Source organism: Pollachius pollachius (assembly GCF_949987615.1).
Source record: "Pollachius pollachius genome assembly, chromosome: 9".
Lineage (NCBI taxonomy): Eukaryota > Metazoa > Chordata > Actinopteri > Gadiformes > Gadidae > Pollachius > Pollachius pollachius.
The window spans coordinates 2690648-2707676 of NC_136942.1; the positions used below are offsets into that span (position 1 = coordinate 2690648).

General features: G+C 45.5%; 3 protein-coding genes across 3 annotated transcripts in view; 2 read left to right on the forward strand and 1 right to left on the reverse strand.

Moving 5' to 3' along the window:
- Positions 1 to 4946, reverse strand: part of ccdc135 (coiled-coil domain containing 135) — a 14018-nt gene extending 9072 nt beyond the window's left edge. Inside the window, exons 1-8 of the mRNA XM_079743965.1 lie at positions 4836 to 4946; positions 4299 to 4428; positions 3607 to 3781; positions 2729 to 2854; positions 2032 to 2238; positions 1447 to 1605; positions 975 to 1193; positions 64 to 150 (exon numbers count right to left, since the gene is read on the reverse strand). Of these exons, the coding sequence (XP_079600091.1) occupies positions 64 to 150; positions 975 to 1193; positions 1447 to 1605; positions 2032 to 2238; positions 2729 to 2854; positions 3607 to 3781; positions 4299 to 4426 (1101 nt within the window). The 5' untranslated portion in view covers positions 4427 to 4428; positions 4836 to 4946. The remainder of the gene's footprint in view (positions 1 to 63; positions 151 to 974; positions 1194 to 1446; positions 1606 to 2031; positions 2239 to 2728; positions 2855 to 3606; positions 3782 to 4298; positions 4429 to 4835) is intronic.
- A 683-nt stretch (positions 4947 to 5629) lies between these two features.
- Positions 5630 to 11652, forward strand: lcat (lecithin-cholesterol acyltransferase; the record flags this gene model as incomplete). The annotated part of the gene is made up of 7 exons (XM_079743149.1): positions 5630 to 5783; positions 6904 to 7060; positions 7585 to 7700; positions 8754 to 8849; positions 9640 to 9864; positions 10402 to 10597; positions 11265 to 11652. 7 exons carry the CDS (start codon positions 5630 to 5632, stop codon positions 11650 to 11652), a joined length of 1332 nt encoding a protein of 443 aa, XP_079599275.1.
- Positions 11653 to 12348: 696 nt separating this feature from the next.
- pla2g15 (phospholipase A2, group XV) lies at positions 12349 to 16912 on the forward strand (the record flags this gene model as incomplete). Its single annotated transcript, XM_079743687.1, has 7 exons — positions 12349 to 12601; positions 13745 to 13901; positions 14820 to 14938; positions 15065 to 15163; positions 15304 to 15528; positions 15938 to 16050; positions 16508 to 16912. Exons 1-7 carry the CDS (start codon positions 12457 to 12459, stop codon positions 16910 to 16912), a joined length of 1263 nt encoding a protein of 420 aa, XP_079599813.1. The 5' UTR covers positions 12349 to 12456.
- Positions 16913 to 17029: the final 117 nt, after the last annotated feature.

Here is a 17029-nt window from a genome sequence, read left to right on the forward strand (position 1 = left end):
CACACGCACACGCACACACACACCACACACACACAGAATAAAACAAGGCCTCAGTACACATACCTCCTCCTCTTCCTCTTCCTCCTTTTCAGTTACTGTGAACAGAACCGACTCCCACATGGTGGTATCCCCAAGGTTATACTCCATGTCCTACACACACACACACACACACACACACACACAAACACATACACATTCACACACACGCACACACAAACACACACACACACACACATTCAAACACAAGCACACACAAACACACACACACACACACACACACACACACACACACACACATTCAAACACAAGCACACACAAACACACACACACACACACACACAAGCAGACACACATGCACACGCACATAGGCATTCACACACAACCAAATTTGCTGACCATCAGATTTCTGAAATAAAATGTTGATTGTTTGAATGTTGGTTTGTGATTGAATCACTGAATCATGAAAACACCTGACCTTAATCACACTATTCTAGGTGTGAAGATGTTATTATAATGACTGTACTGGATATTAAATAAAATAAATGATTGTGTACCCACGGTGGCACCTAGCCTGGCTCCGCCCGCCTAAGTACTTCCGCTCAATTTGGATTTCCCTTCAGTACCAGGTCCGGGTCTGCGGTATGTTAGTGGGTGTTCTCCGTCCAAATTGTGTGCGTCCAATCAGCGAACAGAGGGAGTGGCTGAGAACAATGACGTTAAAGTCAGCTCTCGTTGACAGACATTTTCGCGCACGGTATTTGGTTTGTTTACAGCCTGGCACTGGGCAGATCCAATCGTTTCAAACTTCAACAGACACCCGCCTTCAAGTGAGTTAAAGTTTGTCAATGGAGTGGGTCCAGACTCTCTGTGCAAATGAAATGAAGTACGAGAGTCTGGTAGGACCAGGCTAGGTGGCACCTATGGGGTTCATGTAAATGCCTTCCTCCTCTGTACAGGGGGAGTAGGGTTCTCACAGAGCAGCCGTGGCAGCAGTCCTGCATGTTGACCCAGTAGTTGTGCTGGTTCCAGAGGGCCTCCACGCCCAGGAAGCTCTTGTCGCCGAGGGCGTAGCTTTTGCCGGTCAGGGGGTCTATGAAGAAGTGGTCCCGGATCTCTCTTTTCCCGGCCAGCACCAACACCCAGCAGTGGAGCATCTGGCCCTGCAGGGGGTCCGGGGGAGGCCTCTCCAGTTCCTGGGTGAAGCAGCAGACAGGGAGCATCAACAACAAGGAGCGTGCTGGGGGTGGTCAAGGAAGGATGAGTCAAAAATCAGACTCGTTCCCTCGTTTATGGTTGACTCATGCCGGTGTAAGATGACGCTCTCCCAATACAACACATGACGACATTGTATTGCGATGCTAATGCTATACCTCTAAACGGACGGCAACAGCAGCAGCCTTGTAGCGCTGGTTGCGGCTCCCAGCCGGGTGGGTCTTCTGACCGTACCTCTTGGAGTCTCTGAGCCTCCTGCTGTCTCCTCAGCAGCTCGGCCCTGGCCTCCTGCTGCTTCAGGTCCTGCTGTGCCCTCTCAAAGTTGCTCCTCAGTTCCCTGGGAGGCTTCACCGCGTACCTCCTGACCTGCCGCTCGTCCTCCGCTGATGTACCCTGAAGGCACACACACAGAAATACGCATGCACGCGCACACACACACGCACGCGCGAGCGCACACATGTCGCACACTTAAACACAGACGCATATACATGTACACGCAGGTACGCGCGCACACACAAACACACACACACGTCGCACTTAAACACAGACGCATATACATGTACATGCAGGTACGCACACACACACACACAAACACACACACACACACACAGACACATGTCGCACACTTAAACACAGACGCATATACATGTACACGCTGGTACGCACACACACACAAACACACACACGTCCTCCTCTCAGTATACAGACACACATCCAAGCGGGCGCTCATGCATTCCACAACGGAAAAAAGACAAAATGTCTTCCTGCGCACAGGAGTTCATGTGTGTGTGAGGAGCGAACCAGTGCCACCCCACTGACCTCCACCTTGACCTGCACCTCGCCCACCAGCAGGGGGCACTCCTCCCTGCTCTGGTCCAGAAGACACATCTCCCTGACCGCGTAGCCTGTGACGCAGTAGGCGTCGTAGCCCGCGCCGAGCAGCAGGCTGCAGAGCAGGCCGGAGATGTCGAAGCAGGTGCCCGTCTGGGTCTGCAGCAGCAGGGTGGGGGAGATCAGACGACGGGGCTGGGGGGGGGGGACACCAACACACACACCCTCACGTCAGTCGCGTCTCATTGGTCTGCCGCACACCGACTCCAGCCAGGTCAGTATGTCTGTGTGTGTGGTTGTGTGTGTGTGTGTGGTTGTGTGTGTGTGTGTGGTTGTGTGTGTGTGTGTGTGTGTGTGTGGTTGTGTGTGTGTGTATGTGTGTGTGTGTGTGTGTTTGTGTGGTTGTGTGTGTGTATGTGTGTGTGTGTGTGTGTGTGTGTGTGTGTGGTTGTGTGTGTGCGTGTGTGTGTGTGGTTGTGTGTGTGTGTGGTTGTGTGTGTGTGTGTGTGTGTGTGTGTGTGTGGTTGTGTGTGTGCATGCGTTTGCACACGTGTGATCAATGTACTTTTATTGTGTCAATAGATGAGTTCATTACCGTAATGCTATACTCATTTTGGTGGAGAACTCGCTCTGAAATGTTTTGAGGCTAAATATGGAATCAGGGTGTTTTTCCGCGCCTGCTGACCGGTTCTATGGGAGGATCCAGGGCTTGCACAACCAGGTGGTCGGCTACAAAGGACGCACAGTTGTCCCAGTCGTAGAGGCCGGAGTAGGGAAGCATGGTGCTCCGCAGGCTGGTGGACACAAACTTCTGGATGAGGGACACAGGCGAGGCCGCCTTAATGCACGGGCTTAGCTGGGCTGAAGCCCCAGGGCCTACGACGATCAGGGGGCCTATCATGAGCTGCAGAAAATGCTATTTATTTATTTTTTTTAATACTGGCTCATGATAGCCCCCCCGATCGGCGTAGGCCCAAGACAATGTGATTTTTTTGTTTGGGGCTTACAAAGATCAGAGCCCCCCCCCCCTTTACACATCTTCATTGTAAGATCCCCTCTGAGGGGGGCCTACGAAACCTCTCAGCCCCAGGGCCCAATGGCAGGTTAATGCAGGCCTGGACACAGGAGACTAATGTAAGCTGGAATAATAAATAAAAGCAAACAGAACAATAGACACACACCCAGTGAGAGCTTGTGGGTGTATAAATACAAGCAACACGACGACAACTTGGTACAAGGCAGGCATTTGAGTGTGGGCCATGTCTGATATTCTCTTTTTGGAGGTTTGTTTACAAGCACAGCTTTGGCAGCAAAGTGAAAAAGCAACAAACACCCGTGAGAGTGAGAACGGAGACACGGAGTGATCATAAAAACTTCCCATGGAGAGGGAACAAGGGAGGGGGCGAGAGAATGTGGAACAAGGAAAGGCAGAGAGAAGGAAGAGAAGTGTGGAGGTAGAATGGTGGTGGATGGACAGAAGGTGTTAGCGGGAAGTGTTGGGGTAAGACTGGTAGGAAACAGCAGAAGAAGTGTGTGTGTGTGTGTGTCTGGGCTAACATTTACCTTCACACCACATTCATTCAAAGGGCAGAGGAAGAGGGGCTTGCGGTTGGGGAAGATGTGTGAATATTGGGAGCTGAAGTTGTCAGCGATAACCAACAGCTGTTTTTCTTGAGGTGAGTTGTGCTGGTAGGAGCTGGGACATTCGGACAAGTTCACCGGCTTGGTCCAGCCAAATCTGGTTTGGTGGGAGAGAGGACAAATCCAATAAATATCAATATTTATTTAGGATTCTTGAGCAAGTAATTATAGATTATGCCTTATTGAACTGTACCTGCAACCTCATATACGCAACCATGACTGACTGACTGACTAACGCAATCAATCAACAAGTATAGAGATTCTTGTTGATTCCAAATCAAGGGACACATGGTTATAGAACAAATCATGTGGTGGGATTTACTGACCAACAACTAGATGTTGTTCTGATTGTGTAGTATTTCATGCATTATCTTTTGAAAAATAAGAAAAACAGCAGAAATGTGAGTTCCATATATGTACTGTGTCATATTGGGCCGTGGGATCCCTTGTGCACATCTGTGTGTATGTGCGTTTATAGACTCAGGACCAAATGGCCTACTCAATGTGACCAATAGAGGCACAGAGGTGAATGATCTGAGGTAACCCATCGTAGAGCAAGTCTATGGGGTCAGCTGTGTGTTCATGTGTAAGTGCGTGCGTGTGAGAGATCTCACGGGGTGTCTTCAGGACTCGTTATATTGATGTTGACGGTCTTCTCCACTTCCAGCAGCTCTTGGTGGATGAGTTCCTTCTGTTCCGTATCTCTCCCCTCATCCTCCTTTTCCTCCAGCAGGATCTCCATAACTTCATTAAGAAAATATAATTCGGACAACCATTTTGCATGTAAAGACTTATGCAACGAACTAATGCCTAAATGCTGTGGGGGTGAGACTATTCAATAGAGACCCATTACAATACATTTTGATCAACATGTCATAAGCGCTGATAATGTAGAAAAGAGCAGAGAATTGTACATAATCATTTACATGAATGTACCAAAGCATTTAGAACCTGTTCAAAGAAATGAGAAACTGTTTTTTTGATGTGCACAAGGGACACAATGATGTGAAGATTGAACAGCTAGTTTTGAGAATTTCAATTCTGATCTGAGAAATGTACCAAAGCGACTGAGGAAAAACAAGACACCGCACAGTTAACGATAACGATCACTGCCTTGCTTATAAATTGAATGTCAACGAAGAGTAGCTTACTTGCTGTGGACGACCGGTGCTAAGACGTACAGTGGCAAACAACACGTCTAAAGTTGCGGGAATTAAAACGGAACATAAACGCACAGGAAACACATGCAAAACCAACTTCACTTTAGACGGAACCGTCCGACGTCCTCTTTGTATCCGACTGTATCCACGGCAACCACGGCGCGTCACGACGTGGTCGTCGGTGGAAGTTGTGCGTCAAGTGTTCGGGTCGTTACGGGGCGTTTCACGATTATTAGCTCTGTAGTTAATGGTTTTTATGATAGAACGAACCCATATGTCATATCTTAAAAACGTCTCAAAATGAAATAAAAACAAATGTCGTCAGGTTGAATGGTGGCCCTAACAGAAGTGCGTTTTGCAATGTGGACAGCTTTGTAAACAGTTAATCATTTACACGTTATTGTGCAAATGTGTGCCAGTGATCAGTAGAACACAGTGTACGTGATTGCGTGTGTGTGTGTGTGTGTGCGTGCGTGTGTGTGTGTGTGTGGTGTGGGGGGGAGACAGCTGGGGTGGGGGGTATAAGTTGGGATAGTACTTGTAGTTATTCATATTTTTTAGACGCATTTAGAAAGTTATTCTCGTTTTTTTTTATTTTCTAGGGGGGCAATAGTCGGTAGCCAGATGTTTGGCTGGACTGACCTCACTTTTATCACCACCACCCCCGCCGTCTCGCTCCACCTCTCCACAAAACTTTCAGAGCTCTTCTCTAACATCTCACATTGTGTTCATCCACTGTGTTCTTCCACAACAGTTCAGAAACATACGGCGTTCAGGGGGGAAGCATGAGTTCAGCAAATATCTTCACTTTGGCGCTGACTGTCACGTTCGTCTCGGTGATACCTCATTCCTCTGCCTTCTGGCTCTTCAATGTCGTCTTCCCGCCGAACGCGACGCAGCCTCTCTTCCGAAGCAACGACACTCCGCCGCTTATCATCGGTAAGTAGAGACGAGCTGATGTTGACAACTGCTTCATTCGCTTTGCCATGGTCTCTTCAAACCATCTGAGAAAAGTGGATCTGATATTTGAAGCGTGATTTTTTCTTTGCATTCCAAATATTATTGCATGGATATAATGGATCTCGTACCCCCTGTTACAATCAATATCAACCCAATACAGACGGCGACGACCGAAAGATGTGCAAGTTTGTGTGAAAATGGTGAAGGGAACGACGTGGGATTATTTGAAGTGGGTTTTCTTTGGTCAAACAATTTGCCAGGTTTTCCAGGTTAGGTCAAACTGATTAACAATAATACAGAATAATTGTTCAAGCTTTTGAATTATTGAATTGAATAATTGCTGATTCTTTACGTAATAGAACAATATAACAAATCCTCATATGCATTATTTCATTTTCTCCCAGGCCAATTGCAGTCATTGACTTTCTAAAAACACGGAGTCCTGATGTAGGCCTATAAGAGGGGTTAGTGGGTTTAGGATGGCCTTGACGTGTAGAGGCTACCACTCGCTCCAATGACTTACAGCGATTTTAGAATGAGGTCAATGTGAGTGTTCCCCACTGTATTTACACATCATTGGTAAAGTCAAAGTCCCATATGTCGTAGTGTTGTGTGGGTTTTCCCTTCAAGCAGGCCGTAGTTCAATACATGGACACATGTTCAGTGCCCTATGAGCTTCCACATTGATTTAGGAGCAAGTTAATATAATAACAATAACAATAATAATAATGATAATAATAATAATATACCTTATTTGTCAGACAGGTATGAAATTTGTTTTGCCTCCATTTAGTTGCTCCATTGTGACTTAACACATGCATGTAACATTAATTGTCCATAGCGTACATTGTAGGGCATTACATCACAGACCACAAACAGAAAACAGAAAAACACAAACAAGATGTTAGATGTTTTGCCGACTGCAGACTCAGTATACTCACAAGTACACTAGTCAGCATTGCAATCACTTTGGGTTGGATTTGGTAGATTTGTGAATATTACGGGAACAATGTGCCTGAAAAGCCAGTTTTCCTGTGTTTTAATTGTGTGTTTGTGTGTGTGTTTGTGTGTGTGTTTGTTTGTGTTTATGTGTGCACAGTGCCCGGGAATCTGGGAAACCGTATGGAAGCTAAGATAGACAAGCCAACACTAGTCCACTGGATGTGCTACAAGAAAACCCAGGACTGGTTCCCACTTTGGATCGACCTCAACATGTTCATGCCAATAGGCGTCGACTGCTGGATTGACAATATCAAGTAAACCTTTTTGTCAAATAAGTAATTTATCATTATCTCAAGGTGATGAGCTAATTTCACCATTTTGATGGACAGATAGACGGATAGATAGACAGACAGGTAGATAGATAGATAGACAGACAGATAGATAGACAGACAGACAGACACACAGACAGACAGACAGACAGACAGACAGACAGTCAGACAGACAGACAGACAGACAGACAGACAGACAGACAGACAGACAGACAGACAGACAGATAGATATATAGGTGGGTAGATACCATAGCTATACTGAAAAAGGAAAGATAGATGGATACAATAGATACTGTAGCTAGAAAGATGGATAGATAGATGCCATAAACATACTGAAGATAGATGGATATATACCATAGATAGATGCTGTAGATAAAGATAGAAAGATGTGTCCGGTATTTCCTGTCTGGAATAACCAAGTATATACAAATCTTGTCATTTTAGATACGGATGTTTTGGGTAAAAAAATCACAATCCTAAAATGCAGTTCTTCCATGTTTGTGTCCCAGACTGGTCTACAACAGCAGCACACGGCGGTCCACCAACTCTCCGGGCGTGGAGGTGCGTGTTCCGGGATTCGGAGAGACCCATTCCATAGAGTTCCTGGACACACACAGGCTGGCAGGTGAGGGAACGCCGCCTACCTGTCTATGTACAGGTGTGCTGCAGAAGGTCATAGGCAGGCAGAGCTGGGACTGACTTACAGACGCACGCTCAACTGAAGCGGTGATAGAGACTGCGGGTATAAGTTATTGTGGTGGGGCCCAAGGCAGAGGGGGGCCAATGGAATAAAAAAAATAAAATTATGTCTGTAGAAATTTCTACCATCCCCTACCCAATTGCTCCCCCCTCCCCCCCCCCCGTCAACAATTGCTCTCCTACCCCGGTCAACAATTGTTTCCCCCCCCCCCCGTTCTCCCCCCACCCCTACCAGCCCCCTGTTGGGGGGAGGGGGCATCAGTACCTCTTGTATACAGGGCCCAGAATTTGGTGCCCTGGATAAAGATATAAAGATTTCAACTATAAAACAACAGTGACTTTTAATCCTGTGGAGGAAAGTATACATACAAACTATTTACATAGTGATTTCACTTATAAAATGACAAAATTTCCCTATGATAAAGTTGTCACCATTCAGTCAGGAGCGATGCATGAATGCAGTTCTGAACTGTGTTTAAGCTGTCTGCATAAACCCTGAGTATTTAAATATGTGTTGATTAAATCTCCTTTCACATATGCAGTCTTACCCTGCAAAGTTCTGAAAAGATTTCATGCATGGGGTGAATTGGAATAGGAACAGGGATCGATATTATGGAAATCTGCACAGATTTCCTTCTACAATTTTCCTGCTCAAGTAACAGTTTTCAGAAATTGCTGGAAACCGGCCGTTTTCTGAAATAAGGGAGCTCCTCTCAGTGGGCATATTTTAGTGTGGTTGGCATCTATAAGGGTCGCAATACTGCCATCTGCTGGACTGTCCCTTGGCCCATTTATTCTGGCATTGCTATGCCCTGTGTGAAAGGACTGAAATCTTCCAGAACATAATTGCATGTGCGGATTGTGAAATCACTTGCGTGGCATGACAGGTTATCCCAGTGTCTTATGGGGGAACTATGTGAGAAAGGGGTTTGATTTCATGTTTTAAGAAATGGACCATGTCTGCTGCTTACTTTGACAGGTTATTTTCACACCATGGTCCAGCATTTGGTCAACATGGGTTACGCTCGAAACGAGACAGTACGAGGCGCGCCCTACGACTGGAGACTAGCCCCAAGTAAACACACACATGCACGCATGCACATTCACACACGCACTATATGATACATTATCTGTACTGGTTTAGCTCTGCTTTCTGAGGCATTAACACACACAACACACACACACACACACACACACACACACACACACACACACACACACACACACACACACCCACACACACACACACACACACACATACATAAACACTCTGTACTTACAGGACACTATCTGTTCTGGTCTAACTTTGGTTTCTCAAGCATTACTATAGATATATCCTGTAACATTAAGTTTGGTTTGAGTTTAAAAATATTAAAAAGAACCAGTCACAATTGGAATGGTGGTCTGTTCTAGGTGCTGTCTCTCCTTGCTTCACTAAAACATCTGTTGGCAATGTAATGTCAAAATACTCATGCGCCAAAAACTTTACACAACAAAATGAAACTTTTTCTTTGTTTCATAAACTCAACATTGATGTGGTGCACATTGATTCCACATTGACAGAAAAAAAAATTAGATTTCTTACAATCGCTGCAAATGTGGGTTTACAGAAAATTACAATCCCTGCAGAAGTGGGTTCACTGAAAATGCTCCGAAGTAGAATGGGTACAAGAAAGTATTTGTGAAAAATGATATTGGTAACAGATGTTAAAGGGAGGCTTAGAGAGATGTTACAATGGTTTAATCGCCCAGACCGGTATGGGTCTTGATATGGTTCTTCAACCCTGAAACATACACGAGCTGGTTCCCTCCTTGTCACTGAAAACATTATCATTGTTCTTGTGTTTACCTCATCACGGTCCCAGATGAGAATGAGGAGTATCTCTCCAAGCTGAAGGGACTGGTGGAGGAGATGTATGGTCAGTACCAGCGCCCAGTGTTCCTGCTTGGTCACAGCATGGGCTGCCACTACGTCCTGTACTTCCTCAACCAGCAGCCACAGGCCTGGAAGGACAAGTTCATCAAGGGCTTCATCTCTCTGGGCGCGCCTTGGGGCGGGGCTATCAAAACGCTGAGAGTCATGGCATCAGGTAGGGCGGGACTTTGGAATCCGATGGAGTGTTTGAAGCGAGATTTTGAAACGTAACCAAAAAGACGTCCCCACCCTCTCAGCTTCAACCCTCCCTACGTTTTTTTTTTAGTGTTGCATTTTACCCACCGCGTTACCCCCAAACACCACGATATTTTCAAAATATATTCCCAGACCATGTCAGTGTCAACACAGATAATCAGATCTATGTGAAGATAAACGAGATAAACAACCTTTCATCCCATCATCAGGTGAAAATGATGGTATTCCCATGATTTCAAACCAGAAGATCCGTGAAGAGCAGAGGAGGGTGACATCAAACCCCTGGATGTTGCCCTTTGTGGACGTGTGGCCGAAGGACCACGTCCACAAAGGGCAACATCCAGGGATTTTACCCACCATTGCATTTTACCCACCACGTTACCCCCAAACACCACGATATTTTCAAAATATATTCCCAGACCATGTCAGTGTCAACACAGATAATCAGATCTATGTGAAGATAAACGAGATAAACAACCTTTCATCCCATCATCAGGTGAAAATGATGGTATTCCCATGATTTCAAACCAGAAGATCCGTGAAGAGCAGAGGAGGGTGACATCAAACCCCTGGATGTTGCCCTTTGTGGACGTGTGGCCGAAGGACCACGTCTTCATCTCCACACCCAACGCCTCCTACACCAACCAGGACTACCAGCAGTTCTTCTCAGACCTCGACTTTGAAGATGGCTGGTAATGCTTCCAACTAATTCATTAATGAATGCACTCACGTATCCGTAGGCCGGCAGTCACAGCAGACCTCATAGCTTTTGGTCCATGTGTTCTTCAGTTTTAAAGACAAATAATCACTGATGAGTCAAGTTTTCTTCTCAGACAATAAAACAGAAACATTCACTCATTCCAGATCAGCTCTACTCATTCTAAAAAACATACATGTCTGCCTATATGAAAAAGTTCCATTGTGTAGTTTTCCATTAATATCAACATTGGGTCATCCTTCACTCTTCCATCAATAAGTAGATAGTTGCTATGAACAGTAATAGTTCAGTAAAAGTATTCAATTTTCTGTTATTTATTAATGATCGAGACTTTATTGTCCCGGAAGTGGAAACTTGTCTTTGGCTTCGCAGAACATGAATAAAAAATAACAACATCAGTGAAATCAGTGGGGGGAAATGGCATTAATCAAACCATTAACCATTAACAATTGGCAAATGTAAAAGCACTTCTAGCCTGCATGACAATAGCCCAACTCCCCTGATCCAAAGGATCACTCCCATCCATTATTATCAGCTGCTATGATCTGGGCTCCTTTCTTAACTGTGATAATGATGATGATGATGATGATGATGATGATGATAGTGACATTCCAAATCCCCTCCTCCCCTGACGTGTCCAGGAATATGTGGAAGGACACTAAGAACCTGACTTCCGCCCTGCAGCCCCCGGGCGTTGAGGTTTGGTGCATGTACGGCGTGGGTTTGCCCACTCCGGTGTCCTACTTCTACGACGACAAGTACCCCGACTCAGACCCGGTGGAGTACGTATACGACGACGGGGACAACACGGTGGACAGCCTGAGCATGAGCCAGTGCAAGCGCTGGATAGGGCAGCAGGAGGAGCCGGTCCACGTCACCGAGTTCCGAGGGATGCCTCACCTGGATATGGTGTTCCACCACAGGGTGCTCGCCCTGATGCAGCAGATTCTGGAGGGCAATCCAGACGCCCCTGAGGAAATCGATTGCAGGAATGATAATGTCCAGAAAAGCAGCCATCGCGATTCATAACAGCACAAACCTTGGAACTTGACTATTCTAAATAACAGGTAGAATCTAGTGGTGAGGTGTTAAAAGATATGACGCAACAAATACGATTTATTCCAGATAGTGAGCTGCTACAAGGATATCCCCGCACAGCCATTTACTGCTTTGTAATAAACTGTGTCTGTGTTTCCATTGTTAATATTGTGGTTTAGTGATATTGCCAATGAGCATTGTGCCATTTTTCAGATTATACAACACATATTACACATACATTACACACAATATCATAATAACTATGGGTATCATTGTATTTTTATTGACCAATGTTATGAAAAAAAGTTCATGATTTATTCTTTTTTCAAAGGAACAATAAATAGTTTTGTATATGTTGTATATTGTCTTTAAGCTAGGGTATACAAAAATGCTTCTAAAATAAATTGTCTAATCTAGCTTTAATTTTTCAGATTATACTGAATTAAAGTGTTGTATATTTACATATGCATTGTGGTCATTTATGTTCAAGTGGATCTGATTCGAATTCAAAAACCGAAAAATAGTGATCTATTTCAAATGTATCCCTGCACTAGTTCAAAGGGAACTACCTCGGCGGTTGATTACTTAGGACTTGATTCGACATCCGACTATCTTTGATTGATTACTTTGTATGATGATGTACCTCGTGATCTCATTTCCACTAATCACGGGAGAGGGGTCGATGTGTTTTGGGAGGTTGTAAACCAGTGGCAACAACAGGAGCTAACAACCTCTTACATGTTCACAGAAACGCTCTCATCATCATGACAGCTTCGTTATGAGATATTCGGAGCCATGGCCGGTTGGCATGGAACAACTGTCTCCTCTGTGCTACGAGTGGCTTGTTTGTTACTGATTTTTGGTTACACCGTCGGTAAAAATCTTCACAAATATGCCGACAACAAATCGTGTCAACCCAAAAGACCTCCAGTAGTTATAAGTAAGTATGCATTGCTTTTTATAAATAACTGATTGTACATGGTTTCTGGTTTGGAAAACGCCCTTTTCCCCCCCTGGACATCAGCAACAGAAACGTATTGGTTTAGTAGTGTAATTCCCATGCGTCCCTTGTTTTTATGACTAAACAGCTAGCGATGGATCTGTTGCACGCTGCTGGCGGAGGATGACTGTTGACAAGCAGAGTCGTGGTCATATGACTTCATCGGAAGTTGCATAAACCAAAAAAACACTTTGTTTTTATGGATGTAAATGAACGACCCAGCCTTTTTTGAACCTCGAAAAGCACGTTTAACCAACAGTTAACATCAAGTATAAAACTAATTCGCAGTTGTAATGTTTCCTAATCTTTTGGCATAGAGATTGACTTAGTTGTGTTTGGCCATGTTCCCGCAGGCGCATGCGCGTGCTTTTCTGTGAACTCGCCTTATGCCTTTTATCTTTATTTGCTCGTTCTTATTGTATTAGCTTTTCCAAAAAAAATGTTATCTTTTGTACGCTACATTTATACTAGTATTTGTGAAGGCAAAGGCCCCAAGAAACCCTTACGAAGTGTGGGCCCTCTGTAAACAGATTAGACATGAACGTATGTGCCTAAATCAATATCGTGTTATAACAATATCATTACCCATATCAGATAAAAAACAATTGTCCCCCTGTCCTGAAGCTGAGTTAGTTTGACCTTATGATTTCTAACTATTTGGCTAAGTTTCCTATCTTATTCCACTGTCTAAAGGTTAAGGTGTTGAACAACGAAGCTTGACCCATATAATTTGAATTAAGTAATAGACATGAGGCTTGCAGATTCTTATTACAGAAATATAAAGCAAAATTGCCAGTTTATTTTATTTTCAATAGAATAAATAACAGTATATGATGCTAGGCAAACTGGTTGGTCATGAACAGGGTAGGCTGTCCAGATTGTCCATGACAGACAAGATGGTGAAAAGATACCAATATCAACATCAATGCAAATTGTACTAAATGTTTAATAAAGTTGTAAAAATAAGTTAAGCAATTTCTTATTTGAATCTAATAGATCACTATATTTTAAATTGACCACATTTGTCAATCATTTTCAATAATAATAATTGAGCCTCAATTTCTTAACAACTGTTTTTTTCAGTTCCTGGAGACCTCGGTAATCAGCTTGAAGCCAAGCTAGATAAACCCAGTGTGGTCCATTACATCTGCTACAAGAAGACTGATGCCTTCTTCACCCTATGGCTCAACCTGGAGTTACTTGTCCCCGTAGCCATAGACTGCTGGATAGACAACATAAGGTATTCCATTTCTGCACGCCCGCACGCACGCACGCACGCACACACGCACAAATCAGGACATACTCAAGTTCAATTAACCAATTCACACCATTACTTCACTATTACAATCAAATTCAGCAATTCAACTATACACATGTGGTTGGAAAAGGCATTACATAAGATACTAGATCAAATGTTAGGAAGTGAGTAGCAGAACTGAGAACAAGGTATAGGTGAAGCGAGCACGCCCTTTGTACAGAGTACGGTTAGTATAAACCTTGATGACCTCAAGCTAGCTATCAGCCTATATAAGACAAACTAACCTTTGAGGCCCCCTACTCTGGTCAAACACATACACCCCATAAACAACCACTTACTGAAAACCCGGGATGGGTTAGAAAAGTCCAAGGGCCACATGAATACTGGGTGTAGCTATGTGTCGGGTATAATGTGTCAGGTGTAAAGGAACCGAAAAAGTGCTAATTCCTTAATTTTGGTACTTTTAGATATGTCACAATAGGAAGATAAAGACACATAGGCCACACAGTCCCATAGGTCTTTGTCTCGGATTTCTGATCTGATACAACATCCTATTTCTGCATTAGCGTGTTGTGTGTTTTGGTTTAACCCTTCAGGGTCTGATTTAGTTGACCGTCCCACAAGCAAGTCCTTCTGGGTGGATAGCATCATAGAGCATGATGGCCCGGAGGCATTATACAAGAGATCCGATTCTGTCATATTGATGATAACTACAATCGGCTCATCCACACTTCTACAGAAGAAGTGGGCTCAATGAGTATAAGCCTTTAAAACAGAGGCCTCCCAAGCTTATCAAAAGCTACTTCTCACAAGCAAGTGATTTGTTTCTGCGTGTGCGCGCGTGTGTGTGTGTGTGTGTGTATGTGTGTGTGTGTGTGTGTGTGTGTGCACACATCACAGGCTGATCTACAACACAACAACCCACTCCACCTCGGCCCCGCCTGGCGTGGACATACGGGTCCCTGGGTTCGGGAAGACCTTCTCCGTGGAGTACCTGGACCCCAGCAAGAGCAGCCTGGGTACGGGCACGGACCGGGATGCCACAGAACTGTTCTTCCGTTGGCCTGTTGGGACTTTTTGGTCTGATAATTAAGCTTAAGCTTAAGATAAGCTTGTTGTGCATTTGTTTGTGTGGTCTTTTGCAGGCATATATTTCTTCAGCTTAGTACAGGCTTTTGTGGAGTGGGGTTACACCAGAGACGATGACGTCAGAGGGGCACCCTACGACTGGAGAAAAGCACCCAGTAAACACCCACACGCACACACACACACACATACACACACACACACACACACTTTCTGCTGGAAGCACTCCTTTTCCCTTGAAGCTGGTTCAACGCTCATGACATTCTGCTCCCTCCCTCCCTCTCCGTCCGTCCCTCAGATGAAAACAAGGCGTACTTCCTGGCGCTGCAGCAGATGATCGAGGAGATGGCAGAGAAGGCGGGGGGGCCTGTGGTTCTGATCGCCCACAGCATGGGCAACATGTACACCCTGTACTTCCTCAACCACCAGCCCCAGGCCTGGAAGGACCGCTACATCAAGTCCTTCGTGGCCCTTGGGGCGCCCTGGGCGGGCGTGGTCAAGACCATGCGGGTGGTGACCTCGGGTGAGACAGAAAACACCAGCAGGGACTTGATGTTCTGTCAATGCACAAGCGGCCCTGGTTTGGTACGTCTAGTGCATGCGCGAGGAGACCTGAAACAACAAACTGTGTTTCTCCAATGAGGAAGTGTTGCATTTCACAGAACCTGTGATTGATAGGCAAGATGGATTCCCTGTACCGATCAGGGAAGAGAAGCCCTGATTGGGCAGTCTAAAGTAAGAATGGGCTCATGCTGGAGCAGGCATTCAACTCAAACAGATCCTCACTGGATCGTTTCACTGACTATTAGCTGGCAGAGGGCTATGCCATTTTTAACAAATCAAACCCAATCCGTAATTCTTAAATCGTACCTACAGCACCTTTTTAATGCTAGAAGTGAGTGTAAATATTGATTGAAAGATGTATTATGCAGGTGACAACGACCATATTCCCGTCATCAGCCCGTTGAAGATGCGTTCCCAGCAGCGCAGCGCCATCTCCACCACCTGGCTCTTCCCTTACGCACACACCTGGCCCAAAAACCAGGTTGGTCTTTCTCCACTTGTCTGCCCACTAAAGGACTAGATATCAATTATTTTACAGCAATTGGTTTGTTACCATTGTGTGTACTACGCTCTACTACTTCCACCTATGAGATCTGGGCAATAATGACATTGCTATGATTTAAAAAAATAATAATAATACAGCATTGGGTTCCATAGGAGTAAGCTCATAGGGCATCAAAACCCATGTGGCATTCATTCTAGTAAGGGTGCGCTGCCAATAGCAAACTGCCACTCCACACTAAGTGGGACCCAAACAGAACCAATTTAAAAAAAAAAAGGATTCTATGGGATTCTATGAAAAGGCTTCTTCTGTCGGGGGTATTATGTGCCTATTTAATTGAATGAGCTGAATCTCTTACAGCTAACACCACAAAGTAACCAAACGTGTTCTGCCTTGGAAAAAGCCTCCTCTCACATGTTCCTCCACCACCACCCAGGTCCTCGTCCAGACTCCCACCTACAACTACACCGTGGCGGACTACAAGCGCTTCTTCTCGGACGTGGGATTCAACGAGGGCTGGCAGATCCGCCAGGACACGGAGCCGCTGGTCTCGGACCTTGCCCCCCCCGGGGTGGCCGTCCACTGCCTGTACGGCAGCGGCGTGCCCACTCCCGAGAGCTTCCGCTACTCCGACAAGTTCCCCAACGCCGAGCCCGTGGGGGTGGGGACGGGCGACGGGGACGGCACGGTCAACCTACAGAGCGCCACACAGTGCAGCCGCTGGGTGGGGCGGCAGCGGCAGCCCGTCAAGCTGCTGGAGCTGCCTGGGAACGAGCACGTCAACATGCTGCTGAACTACACCACCGTGGCCTACATCAAGACCCTGCTGTGCACCCCCTGAGGCCAGCCAGGAGACACGTAACCAAACACTGTTACTACTGCGTTACCATTAGTTCTACCATTAGTCTCCGGAGGCCACTGTTTCGCATTCCGTTTAACCCTGCTTCCCGTGCTGTCA